Below are 17729 nucleotides of genomic sequence, written 5' to 3'. Positions count from 1 at the left end.
ATTCGACACCATTTGCAAAAATTATAAATCTGCGGATGGGGTGCGCCTCATTGTAAGAGGCTTATTGTGAATTTGGAGACAAAATAATATACATATTAGGGGTGTTAATACTTGTATAAGATTTTTTTTGTGGAACAATTAAGCTGGTCACACCTCCAGCAATCGACCCCCGATTACATTCAAAACTTGAACACTGATTCTAATTACATAAAACTGTAAGTATAAACGCAAATAACTATAATTTTAAAGTAAAAATGACAATAAAGCAACCCTAATGTGCAAAGAAATTAATCATTTTTATGAAAAATCAATTTATTTTATGTCACTGAAACGATTGGCTCAAGTTGAAACGCTGCAATCAAATCCAAAATATGACACGAAAAAGATCACTTCATAATAGGACAAAACTGCATGACAAGAATTTCTCTAAAAGTTCTGACTAAAAAGTTTGAAATTTTGTTGAAATTTTTTTTTTCATCTCGTACAAAGTTTGAAACTTTCAGTTACATAGTTTCTGTTGCAGCATAAACTTTATTTTTATAAAAAAAAAAATAATTAAAAAAAAATTAGTAAAATGTTTTTCTTTATGACGCGCTGCTTTTATTGTGAGCACAGGTGTACATATAACTGAAGTAATAAAGTATATCTGCACGAGTACATGCCCACATATACACACGCCTCATATGCTCATAAGTATCATTGAACACGAACCAACCGCGCATTGATTTAATTAATAACTTAAATTCCCATGAAAATTCAGTAGATTCGCTTTCAAACTTGGTAACTTTACGCATGTAAACATTGCAAATACCTTTCGCGCTCTATAATAATCACACACACACACACACACTCGAAGTCTCTATCGCTGCCCTTGCCTCTACCCGCCACAACCACTGCAACTCAATCACCAGCATACCATAATGACGATGACGACGACGACGAAGCCTACGACAATGACGCTGACGACGAACGATATGAGATCTCTCAGCTGCTCAAATTACAAACCGGTAGATTTTTTACCTTATTTACTTCTTCCATTTTATTAAATTTAATTTATGTGAGGTTTATAATTTCTGATTTGTGCGCTTCGCGATATGAATGCGATTCGATTACGCTGTCTATGAGCTGGGAATACCACCCCAATCGCCATGCGGACAGGCATCGGCAGCTTAGCTAGCCGGCTGGTTGGCTGGTTAGCTGGTTGGTTGTTGGCTCATTGACTGACGCACTCTGTGACTGTTTAGCTATTTGTCTGGTTGGCGGCGAATGGTAGAACCCAACTGCCTCTGGGTGCTGTAATGAAACTGAAACCACTTGATCGCGAACGAGACGAACGTAAGCGAAAGAGAGTGAATTAGGCCAGGCGAAAAGAAACTGCTGCTAAATTGCATTTATAGCTAAAAATATATAAATTAATTTAAAGTAGAAATAAGTAAATGAAGCTGCAAGGAAATGTGATATATTTAGATTTTGTTCCGATGGCAATGTACGCTTTTTCGTTTGGCTGCATTTTTTGCTATTACTACTCTCCAAGCACAACTAGCCTTCACGATAGAAGCATGCCACCAATATAAAAATTTTGTTTTATTTAATCACATTGACTTGCGATTCCGCTTTAGATTTACAACTTTTGAAATATAAGACGCATTCGATGATTCGAATCCTCACAACCACCTACCTCATAAAATAAGAATTTATTTAATTGTTCCTCTAATTAAACTAAAACTCAATAGTAGATATACTCTGTATTTCATGCAGATTTCATTCGCTGTTGCGCATCTGAAACGGTGTGGTGGTCGTGAGTCTGCTTGTTAGTTTGACCAGTGCTTGGGTGACTCACAACATAGCTCACGATTAGTTACGACGAAAGGTTTGGCTTATTTTTCTCGGCTAATTTTATCGTATCGTACGAAAAAATTGACTTTACAGTTCATACCTTCCAGTTTCGTTGCTGCTGAGATTATCTGGCCATTTCTTCTGAACTCTTTACACCTGAACAGAACAAATATAATGAAATTCAAAAATACCAGTGCCACAATTAAGCAAAATCTCATTACCTTGCTCTTCAATGAGCTCTACTCTGGGAATTTGCCTACCTTTGAGCTGAGAACTACGCCACAAGTGCGAAGTTACACCAATATATGTATGTGGACTTGAGCAAGATAGGAGAACCGAACTTTCCAATGCAGAGTATGCCTCTCCACCAGCAATAGCTGTCTAATCGAACACCACCAAATAGATTATTTGGATTAATGTGGGTGACGTAATCTTCGCAAGGGACAGGAAACTACTTACAGCTTATCATTTCATTGTCTTCAGTTTTCAAAAGAGAATTTTTCCACAAACTTTATAGTAGCTTTTTTATCGGATCACCGAGAATAGAATAGAATAAATTTGAGATTTGCATATCGACCTCATGGTCTTTTGGGCCCTCTACTCATCACAGTACCTCATCCAAACCCAGCTCCCTTGTTAAACTTGAGACAGAGCTGAGTAGCGCTGAGAGTATGTGCCTTTTTTCTGCTGCAATTGGCCGGGAGTCTCTTGGAAATGATCCCAGAAATGACAAGGTCAGGAGACCATATCCCAATCCTGTGCAGGCGAATGTGCAATCTGCATTGACCTATCAGAATGCCCGTGAACATTCTCAGTTTATAGTCTCTAGCCAATGCATCCACTACTTCGTTCCCTGTTATACCCCTGTGCCCCATGTGAGCTGGATGCAATTGTGCGTTTCTCACAAATTCAGTTTCTCGATACACTCAAGGTTCACTGAGGGCTTAACGTCAAAGGTTGACAATGCCTTAAGTGCCACCTGATTCTCGCTCAGAATGGCAATTCGCTCGTTCTTGGTTAAGGAAAGATTGCACCATTGGTCTCGAATATCTAAGGGATGCGCTGTGTTTGGATACTAGAAAAGATATGGACAACTACCCACATTTCCAGAGGTGCGAATATAGGAATACTCGACGCTAATGTGAAATCAATAGTCTTATATGGGTGCGAAACATGGACTATAACAGTGTGCGCCCTACAATCATTGCACTCTTTTCTGAGGATTAAGTACTTTTAAATATAAAAGCCTGAGCTCATCCAAATGAGCTGATAACTAAGTAGATTTGGCCAAGAACAAATGAACAGCGAACTAGGTTCCTCATGATTCTAAATGGAGCTTCCATTAGTACAGTGGTTGGTATCATCACGGGGCACTGTTTACTGGTAACACATGGGTAATGTATGAGTTTTCTCTCTACTGACTTCTGTCACAGCTGGAGGAACGACGAGAATGCAGCACCGCTGTCTGAAGGAATTAGAGGGGATAGCCAAACTAGTGGTAGCACAATGGCCTAAGTAGGCCTCTTCTACACCTTATGTAATCTAATCTAATGTAAGAGAGCAGTTGCAGGAACCCCTTTTCAGCGAAGAAAGTGCCATACTAGAAAATCTTATTACCATTTTTTATACTTCTCCAGAGAGTAGTTCCTGCTTTTGATTATCAAATATGTATATTAGAGAAAATATATGTATTAGCATTTCTTTCTTAGTAACTCTCATATCTGTGCGATGTTTTAAATATGAAACTCGTTCTGCTTTGCTGTCTCTCGATTTTGAATTATTTTTTGATTGTGTACTTTCAAAAGGAACCAAAAATGTTATTTGATACGTTGAAACAAAAAATTGGTTTTCATAAAAAGAGGCGCGAAAAAAGAAATCTGAAACAGTAACGAACAGCAATGAAATTCAACTTTGCAGAAGCACGCTTGTCAACATGATACAATAATGGCAACAACAAAAATTTCAGAGTAGTGGGGCGATTTGCCGACAACAAAAAGCAAATGGAACTTGGCAGCCTTGGAGTCGAGTGCTTGCTTGCTGCCTGGCCGGCTGACTGACACATGTCACCTCACAAGCGATCGAATTAGTAATTGAAATTGGAACATTTTCACACTCACTTGCGCACATTAAACAGCGAAAAAACACATATTAATATGACTATGTGCATCATTGTATGCCTCACGCTGTGCACATTTTTTAGCTGCCACTAAACATAGTCCAATGGAAGTGTGATATCAAATTTGATACTTGGTCGCGCATGGAAGTGCATGATTGAAGGCATCAGTTGACGCTCCAACAGCACGCTGCTGTTTTGAACGATTGTGTTGAATTAGTGCAGCAGCAACAGCAGCAGCGAGACCAGCACCGTGCAACTGGTACGAACTGTCAGCAAATTCAGAAGAGAAAAAACAAATAAGTATCTACAATTAAAATATCAGCAACCTAAGAAAAGTGAGACGCACAATGGTATCGGTGACAAGGAATCACAAAAATATGTACGTGTGCACATTCGTATGTACGTTTGTGGCTGAAGTACGCTTTTAGTGCCAAGCACCTATTGCGCGATTGGTGTCGTTGGTGCCATCAGTTGCTATTTATCGCAAGAAAGCAGTTGTAAAATTGCATGCGTCGAGGAAATCAATACTGGACACCAGTTAGCGATAAGCAGCAGACAAGGGAAGAAATCAAGAAGGGAAGAGCTTGAAAAGGAAGCTGAAGGAAATCATGGGGTTTCAAATGTTGACTGCTGGATTGGACGAGAGTGGTAATTTTTTTGCTATTGAGACCGACACAACGATGATGGTGTCACTTAACAATGAAATGCTAAAAAATATTATTTAATATGAATTTATTGCACATGCGAGTGTGTTCACATACATGTGCATATGTGTGCGTGTATATATAATATTTTTATATGATACCGAACTTGTACTGCGTTGTTAGTGAATTAAAATTTATAACCAATTTGCATTTATCCTCTTTTTTATACAAGGAACGCCCTAGAAAAGTATACATTTTCTTAATTACAACCCTTTTAAGATAATTCTAAACCAGTATTCAGTATTCGACAAATTATATCTGGGAAAAGGAGGGGTATAAGCCAAAATTTAATCATGCTACTATCACGATAGTGGAAAGAGCCAAATATCGGTCACGTCCTGGGCTCCTACGATCAGCACCAGCATGCGACACCTCATTGCACATTTGAGAGTGGGACTAAAACTTAGACAAACGCGTCTGGGCGTTTTTCCGTATCAATTCGTTTACGTTTTTTATATACAAAATTTGTTTTTAATTCATATGACTCATTCAGTTTTTTTCTGACAAAGCAAAAAATTTATCTGAGTCAAAGAAGTAAATAGTCCAAATACAATGAAGCATCTTTCTAAAGACGCGCCTAGATGTTGTTTTAAAATAAATTTTGTATCCAATATACGACTTTTAACAATCATATGCGAAGAATGACATCATTTAAATGTCCACCCGCCAATGTAAACCCGCCAAACAAACGATTCATAAATGCCTAATTGTCGAGAACGTCGAGGTATCGATGTTGAAGGGTGTTCAGACACATTTTGTGCAACAGCAGCAATATTCTCAACGGAACGTGCAGTTTTTGCTCTGCCAGTCTTTTTTCTATCCTCGACGGAAACAGTTTATTGAAATTCTTTTCCCAACCTCTGAACTGTCGACTCATTCGGACGATTATTTCCACAAAAAAAAAAATTACAGAATTCATTCTTAAAGATCGACCATTTTCATAATGAATTTCAATAATTAAAATTTTATATCTGTCTACTTGACAAATCTCAAAGATGGTATAAAAAAATACAGTCTAGGAATTATTCACTACTGACATCTAGGCGACGCTTTATAACAAAGTTTTTGAAATCAAGGCACTTCGAACCGGTACACAGTGATTCAGGTATATGGGCTAATCGGACAAAAATCACTACTCCTGTATTACTTTACCGATTTTAATTTAATAAAAGCAGTTGTGTAGCCCATGTATAGACTTACAACTGTAGCATGAAAAAAAAGTTCTGGGCTAAGTTAGGAGACAGGAAGTATAACCGAAAAATTTTAGAATATTAAACATTGAACTTTTAATAATATTAATTTATTTAAACTAATAATTTTTGCTATACATTTCAAAAAATCAAAATTATGTTTCCTCTTTAATTAGCTAGGGATATTTTTAACGCATTCACCAACTTTATATAATAAACTTTAAATAATAAAAACAAAAATATTTTTCAGTAATACAAAAAAATATACTTAACATAGGAAAGGAAAAAAAAGAAAATTATTTAGTTAGTCACTATCTGAAATATTTTCTAAATCAAATTGATTTACATTTTCCTCTAAAATATAGGTTTTAATATCCGAAAAATTAAAAGAATGCGAAGTGGTAGTCTTTCTCAGAGAAGATATAAAGGGGTCTGATGTTACTAGTAAATATGTCATAATATCTTTATTAGTGTTTATTCTAGGATTTTTTCGTGTATGGTAAAGACGACTGTTTCGTACCTCCTTATGCCTAGCTTCAAGTGCGTCTTCTGCCAGTTGCCCTATTGGTAAATCAAAATGTTTAATGATCTCTTCGCCATGAACTAGTAATTTATGGACACTGGAAGGCATATAAAACCAGTCACATAATTCAATGTAAAGCTCTCTGGTATTATTTAAAAGTTCTCGAAAATTGTCGATGTTAATTTGCTTTCCAGAAGACACAACACGTAATTTTTGAGGAAATTTAAAAATCAAATTCTCATCAATGCCCGTTATTTCCAAGCTTATTTTGGGATTTTGGAAAAACCATCTTGCCGTATTCCCATCCCACCCGTAACCTGGCTTAGGTTTATCCACAACTAAGCCTAATTTTCTTTTAAAGTCGTCTTTAATGTTTTTCTTTTTAATGTATAATCAGGAAGTTGTTGCAGATTTATTTCAGATCCTTGTTCTGTGGTTATAATATCTTTTGGTAATAAACTGTCTCGAAACTGTCGCAGTTTATAGATGCTAGGTGAAAATTCTGAATGCACACTATTAATAATTGATCTAAGTAAGTTATATTTTCTCTGAGAAAGATCTAACTGAAGATAAGGCGCTAAAGTTTCCTGTAAAGTCAATGAATGTTTTTTGAATTCCTTAAACTCAACCTGACTATTAGTTTTTTTAGATAATTCTTTTACCGCAAAAGAAAGCACCTCCAAGGTATATTTTGAGACCAGTCATTCAATTCGTCTCTTTTCAGTCTTCTCACTTGACTCCCCAAAAGGTACATAAGGTCTTCCACGAGAAGTCCTTTGTTCAGCAAAAGTATTACCTGGAACAGCTGGTTTTCTTAAAATAGCTTTTAGTGATGAGGTCATATATATTTCAGAGTTCAGCAATTTGCTTTCTTTGGCTAAAAACTGTTCTTTTCTGCGAAAATTTTTTTGCCATTTAATATTTATTTTTCCACAAAAAATGCCAACATATTTTTCAAATTCCCGCTTAGTTGCTTTTGTGACAGTCTGAAGTCTCATTAGGTTTAGAACCTTTTCAACTAACTTATTTTTCCTTTGTTTTTTGGGCAATGAAATCCATGTATCCACCAAATCTTTATTTTTTATATTTGACAAAGTACCTAAAAAATAAAAATTCGGAATAAAGTACAACTTTGCTCAAAAAAGACCTATACCTTTAAAGACAGAACAGTTTAAAATATCAAATAACAACAAATTTGGAAAGGCACCTTTTGGGACCTTTTACCAAAAATAGAGTTTTCTAAAAATAATGACTACTTTACAAAAAAAATTAAGAAAAATACCAAACATATATTAAAATATTTACATACCTTTCTGAATATTTGCCATAATAAACGAGTCAAACTATAAAATATCGAAACGTTCAGAACGAACTACCATACAATAATAAATGTTGATCAAATCTAAAGAAAACAAAATAGGATTTTATTTAGGTAGACTTTATCATAATTTTACTGATAAGGAAACAAAAAATAAAAATAAACTTAAGGTGATTTTATTTGAGCAATATAATGAAGATTTTATTTCCATTTTAGTTTTTCTAAAATATTGCTTTTAATTTTTTGATTTTTGTCTATTGTTTAAATCACTGTGCGGTAGTAGCAGTAGAGTAAAAATAACGAGAGCAATGTATTGTCTTTTAGCTTTTGGTCCCTAGAATGGCAAAGCCTATAAACAAAACAGGTTGATTGTATAGAGTAATTTAAAAACTCTACAAATTAGGGATCAAATAAATAGAAAAAATTCAAATCAACTACTTTACTGCTATTACCTCTTCAATGCACCAACTTGGAATGAATCCAAAACTTTCAGCAGAATTGCATCACCTGCTATCGATTCTTGAAATGTAAACATTTGGTGGGCTATTGTCAAATTTGTTTGCTATACTCTCACTTTGACAATCAGGCACCAATCAGCTGACGAAACAATTCAACCTTGTGCAGATTCACCTCATGATGTAACGATTTTAAAGGTTTTCTTTAACAGACTGTTCGTCGGCTCTAAGCGAATTTTACGGAATCAGTGATGAGCTGACGTCACTTGGGGTGTGTTTACAAAAAAAAACAGAGATTGTGTTGGTGATACACGAAAAAATTAACCAATGACACTTCGTTACCGTCTGAACAACGACTGATTGAAGGGGTGTGTGAATATATGTATGTGAAATGATCATGCAGAATTTGGCTGCCGCATACCCAAGTGACGTGAACAATAGAAAAAACACAAAAGCACCGACAACAACTGACAAAAATAGTTTTTGAATTTTGGACCTTCTGGAGTGTTTCAACTCAGAACTCTTAGAACTTTTGTTATTTTAAAAATTTCTGAAAATGTTGCACATCTGCATATTTGCGATTTCTGGTATATATTTTTGCCCTTTGCAGAACATCATATATACAGGTCTTACTCGTATGTAGCAGATGGCCTTAGGGATATGGTACTCATTTAAGAAATCGTTTTAAAAAATCGCCATTAATTCGAATCAAAAATACCCTAAGTCTTAATTTCTAATACGGAATCAACTCTTCGCCCTTTAATAGGAAAGTGTTCTGTTCTTAAAAATGTTCTTAAAGAAAGAAAATATGTTCTTATTTTACCTAATAAAGCGAGGAAATTTTTATAAAACTGTTTTTTTTTTTGAAAAATTCATACGTTGTTGGGGCTCCCAAAAATTTAGATATTAAACTATCGCGTAAAAAATGTTGGCATCGAGTAGTGAAACTATCGACAAACTAATGCATCCTTGTAGCTTTTCTGGGTTTTTATAAAGCAAAAAAGCAAATGCGTTGCAGATTCGCCCCTTACCACAACAGACTTATGAAGCCTACAGTCGTATAGGGTTTCCTTTGTAGGGTATATATGTATGTATGACTTTACCTACAAATGTATGTACATATATCCACGCATGTTCAGCCTTCCATTCCGACTTGTACGCCTTTAATTTGATCCTTTTTCCATGGAGGTGTCGTATTCAACATGAGTTTGTGGGTCTTTGTGGTCACAAATGCATATGGACGTACGTAGAAATTATTATAGCTTGAACAGGAATCGAATTTTACTGAATGCTTTATTTTTTTTCTTTTCTTAAAAAAATATATATAATATACCATATATATGTATGTATATATATATACCTGTATTACCATGCAAAATAATAAAAATAGTGGTACAAATATGTAATGAAAGTAAAAGCTTAAGAGCTTGTCAAAAAAATCCAGTTTTTAGTTTACCGTTTATTTATCCATTAAATATTAAAAAAAAAACACTGGTTCAAACAAGATTGTTTATATTTATTGCTTTTAATTCAATTATTACCAATTTATATTTTCACTTCGCATTCAGTACAAAGTCCTTTAAATATTAAATTTTTAAACTTAAGCCAAGTGCGCCTTTAGTAGTAGTACTAGTTTTGGGCTTCTTAAATTAATTTGCATCAATGAGCTTCCAAACTTAAACGCACTCCCCTTTATTATTGCAGGAATACGCCGAGAACACAATGAACGAACTGCTCGGCTGGTATGGATTTGATGGTGTGGATCGGCTTGATTTGTCTACAAAAACTAGCCGTTTGCTGCAATCGGCGGCAGTTGCTCAAGCAAACAATGCCGCATTGAGTGTTGCCAATAACAACAGCAACAACGCTAACAACACAAACAACAACAACTCGGGTGGCAGTAATAACAGCGCAATAAGTCAACAACGGCATTGCATGGAGAAACGACGAAGTCGCAGTCGGGCAGCTACATTATTGCAATTGCAGCAGCAACAACAGAACGAACATATGCGTAATATAATGAACAACAACAACAACAACAATAACAATAACAACAGTGGTAATAGCAACGCGAACAACAAACATAATAACAACAGCAACAGCAGAAAAATGGCGCTCAACTGTGGTAGCGGAAATTACCGCACCAGCAACAGAGGAAATGCGAGCGGTGGGGGTGGCGAAAGCACAGCATCGGATCATGATACGCGTAGCTCACGTGAGGAGGATTCCAAGAGTCCGATTTCAGCGGGAAAAAATACTGTTTTGGAAGAGAAAATTGGTGAGTAGCAAAACGCAAACAAAAACCAAAAAGTGAAGAACGAAGTGCGGCGTACAATGGCGTAGAATTTCGTATAGGCTAACAGAATTTTGCGTGCAAATATCTACAGTATAATAGCCAAATATACGACCCAATCAGTAATTATCAATATTCTTTTACAATTTTTTTTATTACAAAAATAACAACAGGAAGTTGAGTTTCACATATTTAGCAATAAACTTAATGAGTCTCGATTACCTTCACAATTAATATTGGAAAAAGTGATTTTTGTTCAACTTGAATATATGTTAATAGACCCCAACAAAATTGGTTTCACTTTTCTTCTAATGAGTGCTAGTTTTGATTATGTAATGCCGCTTGCTGCATAGAAACAGATATATATATACGTAGGTTTATACTGAGTAATGCATCAAATGTCGGTGATATGCTGCACAGCGGGCAAATGCTTACATAAATGGTGTTAAATTAATTTAGCACAAAACGTACGTGGCAGTAAGCGGTACAAAAGAACAACAATTTCACTAGCTACAGCTTTTTGTGCTGATTGTATCTATGTATGTACTTGCGTGAAGGTTATTTAGGGAAAACTAAAAATTTTGGAATTGGCAAAAGCAAAATTTTCAAACAGCGTAAAATATATAGCAGATAACAGATAACTATTTTAAGCCACTATTATTTTGAGGCAAATATGGCTTAAATATTTTAAGTTTATAAATAGGAATAGCATTTTAACATGCATGTGTGTTATATAATATAAAAATACAAAATTTACTTCTTTAAGATTTCTCCTTAACGTTTCATCATTCTTTTGATGTGAAATCTTCTCATATTTAAAAAAATTTCATACACAAAAAAATATATGCATAACAAAAAAGATAAAAAATATAATAAATAAAAAAATGTAAATAGGTAAAAAGTACGCAATTTATTTGTTTAATCTTTAACATCTGTAGTTTCATCATCATTCATTCATCATTTAGTTTGTAGTTTTCGGGAAAAAGACTGTTTTTATGACAATTACAAAATTTTAATTCTGTAGCAACACTATAAATAATCCCTATTTCAAAAATCGACGTTTTCAAAGTGTGGAAATGTCTTTGTGTGACATTTTGGCACTAACTCCAAATTAGTAAGAAGATAACCCTTACATTCATTGTCAGTATATCTATGTATACAGAGATAAATGGCAAAATTGTATAACAAACATTTTTGTATTATATTTAAAGATGTTTTATGGAATTTCGCCTACATATTTCTTCTGAAGGGGTCAAAATTACCTTCACAATGGGAGTTGAAGGGTTAATGTGTTCCAAGAAATTAACATCGAACAAAAGATTAACAATTTTTTATCTAAGATGTAGTGATCTTGTAGTTTGATGTGCTGTTTTGTCCCAAAAAGGCTGAACTTTTGTTGTTGTAAAGTTTAAAAGTTCAAGCCTTGTCATTTCCGGTAAAAAAAATTTATTTTGGTATGCTGTTATGAGTGAAATACTTAATTCTACTACTATTTTTTAGCTAGAAATACGAGGTAAGACGTATCACAAAACTTTATTTTAACATTTAAATAAATATAAATATTTTTTAAAGTACAAATAATTAGCTACAGCATGCCAAAAATTTCAGAAAAAATATGTAAAAACTACGAATTTTTTCACAGAAAAAATAGTTATGGCACACTGTGCGGTTTAGTGTGCTTTCGCCAACTGTCAATGCTGTGCATGTAAATGTTGAGCACCCGCCCACCTTTCGCTAAATATTGTACGAATCAGGGCACAGGGAGAGTGATGCTACCGCAAGCGGATTGAGGTATCCGTAGAAAGAAATATATGATAGTATGTTGACTACTCGGTTGAGCTCACTCACAAAAAAAATACATAAATAAAATAAATTTCAAAAAAACAAAAAATCGATGGGCTAACATTCTGGTAAATGGCAAATGTAAAAGTATAAGGGTAGCGCACACGTAAATATCACATCACCACGTACGAATAAAATACAACTGCAATGAATGTTTAGTTGTGTATGTATGTATGTATGTGTATGCAAAGGTGAAAAGCGTTGTTGGGCACCTTTTTGAGAAAACTCAGCCATGAGTCATTTGCTGGTCCTCTAAAAGTTTTTCTTATTTCTTTTTGGCATATTCTCCTATGCCAGTTGCTCAATCGCATTAACCAACAAGTGTGCTCGGACATGTAAATGCGTGTGCATGTATTTGTATATGCACATAGTAGTAATTATTAAAATTGAATTCGTAAAAGCAGCCATTGCAGGCCACCAGGATATTTGACTATCTGCGGTGGTCTGTTAAGCTCATCATCACACAATTCTACACTCGCAAAAGTTATGGGAAGTGTGCATGTGTACATGCCATATATGTATATGGTATGCATGTGTGTATACTGATACTTTTGGGTAAAAGTATGCAGGATCCATTTCAGCTGGGCGACGCCGGATGATTGCATAAGCGTGTGTATGATATGCTGAACTTAACCAAATGGAGGTTGTGCACACACACACGAGCACATACATAAAAGTGCATAACAAAACTTTATATACTATGTATATACCGCCTCTTCTTTCCACCACTCATATTTCGTGTACTGCTACGAAGCCAAGCTCATGAAAAATCAAATATGAGTACCGCTCTCTTCCCCCGCTATCCTTTGCCAGTAGTCGAAGCCTTACCGTGCATCGAGTTCATAGTTTTCATATTGTGTGGTGTAAAATTTCAAATTTTGAATTTTTAATGATTTTATCCGATTTTTGCTTTTTACAAGCTCATTTTTCTGCTCATCGTACCCAAGCAAAAACAAAATTAGTAAGTAATCAAGTTGCCAATAGTTTTATACCCCTCTCATTTTCACGGTAAGCGACACTGAAAACGAATGATAATTAAAATCCTTTGCTACTCGCTTCGAAACGCCTGGGCATTGGAGTAATTAATGGAAAATATTTTTTTACCTATGCACTTTTCAGTAAGCTTTAATTCCCTAATCTTTTCTAAGGCATTTTCCTGATGTTGGCTTCTTACATAGATAGTCAATTACATTTCGGAGTGGAAGAGAAAGCTTGAACAGTTAATAATAGAAAGCTGACTAATAGGAGCACGTGTAGAGTATCGCCCACATTTTGGGCATTTCATTTTTCAATGAACAAATAACACCAAATTTAATGAAACTCTCCAAATGATATATACAACTTTTTTCTGAATACTAACGGAGCACTGGACTTTTGGACCCTATATACCACCAGAGCTGGAGCTTCAAATAAAGAATTTTTTAAAATGCGTTAAATTTCATTCCCTTCGAAAAAGGAGCTGCCGCTTTCTGAGGCAACGCGTTTTCAATAGTCTCAAGCGCAGTCTCACTAGAAGGCCAGTTTGGACTTGCCAATGAGTTGGTATGCTTGAGTTACATCTTGGTATAAGGCTTGGGTAATCTTTCGCCGGCTACACAGTGGAGCTTTGTCATGATCATCAATTCCTTTTATGCCCAACGAAATATAGGACCTCCACAAAACGTTACCATCGCTTACGATCCTGCACAATGACTTTAATTTCCTTAAATGAATATCCTTTTCAAGCATTCTCTTCTATGTGCACCTGGGCCGACCTTGCTATCTGCTACCTTGCAGGTTCCATTTTAGCGCCTGCCTGCAGATTTTAGTTGGGTATTTTTGTAAGGTATGGCCGATCCATTTCGACCTTCTAAGTTTTATCTCAGACTTGTTGTGATCCCAAAAATCTGTGCTGGAGATTGTTCTGGGCTACCAGATACGCAGAAACCACCGTAGGCACTTGTTGACGAAAACTTGTAGTTTCGCAGTCATACAGAAGAACCGATTTGACGCTAGATTTAAAAATGCGCAACTTAGTTCCAGACATTGTTAAGTTGCACAAACGCACCACGGGCTTTGGCGATTCTAGACTGAACGTCATCTGCTACTCCGCCATCTATAGAGGTAAAAATATATAAATACATATATCGTCAACATAATCAAGATCATCCATGTGATCGTATCTTCCACCGATTTAGCGAGAACGTCGTCTAGGACTATAAGAAACAAAATCAGCGAAATTAAACACCCTTTTTGGACACCGGATATCGAATCGAACATTGGTGATAGGCTGTCATTACATTTGAAACCAGCATACTGAGCTTTGATTAATTTGATGAATTGGGTATTGTGGCTAAAGAATATACTTAATTAAATAGCAGCCCATCTGACCTGACCTAACCTAACTTAACCTAAGCATTTAAATAAGCAGTTGCCCTCAAAGCTAACAATTGCCGAGAGTTGTTTCCTTTAGTTTTAAGTCTTATTGCCCAGGCAGTTGCATAAATAAGCGGTCGTTTTTTGTACGTCGACTTACATGGGCCTGATTAGAATTATAAAAGTGTGCCGTGCGAAAATTATGTAATAATAATACATTTACCTGAATGTACACTTGAATTCTTTGACTCATCATGTCATTTTTCACTTTTTCAGATCTCCAGAACTGCTGCTGGTGTCGCCGTCCTGTGCCTGACAACGCACCCGAGTTTCTTACCACTTCCGACGGCCCACGCTATTGTTCTGAATCCTGCTTCACGCAATCTCGTCGCGCCTCTTTCAAAAAGGCCAAAACCTGCGATTGGTGTAAGCACGTGCGACATGCCATCAGCTATGTTGACTTTCAGGATGGTGCCTCACAGCTCCAATTTTGCTCCGACAAATGCCTGAATCAGTATAAAATGCAAATTTTCTGTAAGGAGACGCAAGCACATCTGGACATGAACCCTCATCTGCGTGAACAAGGTCTGGAAGCGGTGGCGTCCGGCAACGGCGTCGGTCTCATAACACCCGACTTATGGCTGCGTAATTGTCGCAGTCGTTCTGCTTCACCAGCGTCCACGCTCTCCGTCTCACCGGGTCCGTCGGGTCCGACAGTAATTATACCTAATAATACCAGTTTAGCCACTGGCTCTTCGTCATCACCGGCTTCATCGGCTGCTTCAAATTTGGGACACAATGCCACGCCACACAAGCCCATGATCTCAGTAGCACCCGTATCGAAACTCATGTCGAAGAGTGTGGGCATGTTGAGTTCAACGCCAGTGCCGACATCGAATCGTGTCTCACCGAAGCACAACCGCAAGAAACGACCGTTGCGTTCTAGCATGAGCGTCAGCGCCGGTAATCATGCCGATTTGTCCACTGCCGGCGTAAAAGGAAATCACAGTGCAATGGCGCGCGATGTTAGCAGTTTAAGTGGTTCAACGACATCTGCCGCATCCAGTTTGCTAGGTAAGGCAAAGTCATTGCTTGGTGCTACTTCGAACAGCAACTTACGTACAAGTCCTGGTATTCATCTACCGGTAGCTGGTGCTAGTGGATCCAGCGCGAAGTCGGGCGCATCCGTCCTAAGCCAATTTGCTGGCTCCAGCGTGCAGGATCTGCATATGAGCGTGCCGCCCCTCTCACCCATGTTGGAACAACAAACTCCTCCGCATGCACTGCCATCACATACGATGAATGCCAGCGGACGTAGTGCTACAAGCATACCACCGGTTTTCTTCGCCACGCCGACTGGTGGGCAGCCACCGAACAGCGCGGTATCACATCAGCAACTACCACATGGCGCTTTTCCACCACACCCACCACATTTTCTGCCAAATCCAGGAGCGTCAACAACACCTGGTATGCTTCCGAGATTTTTCGGTATAGGTGGATATCCGACTTTTCCACTACCTCCGCATGCTGTACAAACATCTCCAGATTTATTGGGTGGCTTGGGTCTGGGAGCCTTATTGGGTGCTCCTCCACCTGTTACGGTTATGGTGCCATATCCTATAGTTATACCCTTACCCATACCCATACCAGTGCCGCTGCCAGTAATGGACTTCTACAAGGCTTATCTGTCTCCTGAAGAGCGTGCGAAAATGAAGGAGAAAGAAGAGAACGAAACCAAAGGAGTTGTAGATGAGGCGTCCGATGCGAGAAATATATCGGGTGATAGTGATTGTGAGCAAAAAATCGAAGTGGCGGAAGAAGCTATAAACGAAGAGCCATTAGATTTCACCAAATCCAGAGATTGCATGCATTCACAAGGTGTTGAGGATCAGCAAGAAGAGCACGCATCTAATCTTAAACGCACTTTGTCCGATGAGCACTTGAGGGTAACGCCGACAACATTGTCACCAGACACACCAGCTACACCCACAACTAATGTCACCATAACAACAGCTGTTACACCTTCGCCCGAAGACTCATCGTGCTCCCCAACAACATCCGTCAAGGCAACTCATTGCATAGTGCGCGCTGATGAATCGGAAGCGTCCAGACGTGATCTAAGCATGAACATAGATGACTCAACCGCCGCTGGCGGCGAATTGGACGATGCAAAGCAAAAACTACCGAAATTCAAAATTACACGACTCCAAACGAAACGCACGCTCATACAAACCAAAGAATTACCCACCACCCCTACTACAGCTGCGGCCGAATGCAGCCGCCCACTGCGCAAGCGGAAACGAATAATCGATTGCGATTTCCAAAAGTTTGCTCTGAGGGAGGCTACAACGTTGGAGGGCGATGTTGAGGAGATTGCCGAAACGCACAATGTGGACGCTGATGCGAAGGCAACAACAACGGCCACAACAACCAGTGTAGTAACAACAGCGTGCAATAGCAATACTAAAACGCAAAGCAAAAAATAGAAAGTTTTGAAAAATAGAAGTTGATTTATAGTTTTTAAAATGTTAAAGCTAATTTTTGAATGTTTATTTATAAAAAAAGCTTAAAGTAATTAATGTGAGTTCAAAGAATTTAATATAAGAGTTAAAAACTTTACTCAGATAAAATCGCATATGCTACAGAAGGCATAAGCCGCTTAAAATTTAGTTATGCTGAGAAAAACCGTATGTTGTGCTGCAGTAAATTTAAAATAGTATAGTAAACAAAAAATATTTATTAGGCTCGACTTTTAATCACTGAAATAATTTAAGTTAAATTTTAAACTAAAAAATAAATACAAATATTAAAAAGTGTTTACCTTACTTTTTCATTTGCTTTCAAGACAAAATAATTATTGTATTGGTGAGTATACTTAAAAAGTTCTACACCGAAAGAAATAGAAATACACATTTATTGCTTGAGTTTTTTATTGAAAAATTACTTTTCTACTACCTTAATACACCGAATCTCGTGCTTAGGGGTATAAATTATATATAAGGTTATATTTATATTCTGATAATGTACATAAGAAATATTTTGGAAAATCAGTCATAAAGAAAACAATAAATGTCTATTAAAAATCTAAATATATAAA

General features: G+C 36.8%; 1 protein-coding gene across 4 annotated transcripts in view; it reads left to right on the top strand.

Annotated features, from left to right (window-relative positions):
* LOC129245257 (uncharacterized) overlaps positions 1-17608 on the top strand; it is a 44207-nt gene extending 26599 nt beyond the window's left edge. For all 4 annotated transcript variants that reach the window (XM_054883321.1, XM_054883320.1, XM_054883323.1 and 1 more), the window contains 2 exons: positions 9847-10420; positions 14909-17608. In XM_054883321.1, coding sequence (XP_054739296.1) covers positions 9847-10420; positions 14909-17118 — 2784 coding nt within the window. In that variant the 3' untranslated portion in view covers positions 17119-17608. The remainder of the gene's footprint in view (positions 1-9846; positions 10421-14908) is intronic.
* Positions 17609-17729: the final 121 nt, after the last annotated feature.

The sequence above is a fragment of the Anastrepha obliqua genome, chromosome 4, assembly GCF_027943255.1.
Source record: "Anastrepha obliqua isolate idAnaObli1 chromosome 4, idAnaObli1_1.0, whole genome shotgun sequence".
NCBI lineage: Eukaryota > Metazoa > Arthropoda > Insecta > Diptera > Tephritidae > Anastrepha > Anastrepha obliqua.
The sequence above is the reverse complement of the archived record's forward strand: the minus strand, read 5'-3'. Positions and strand labels throughout refer to the sequence as shown.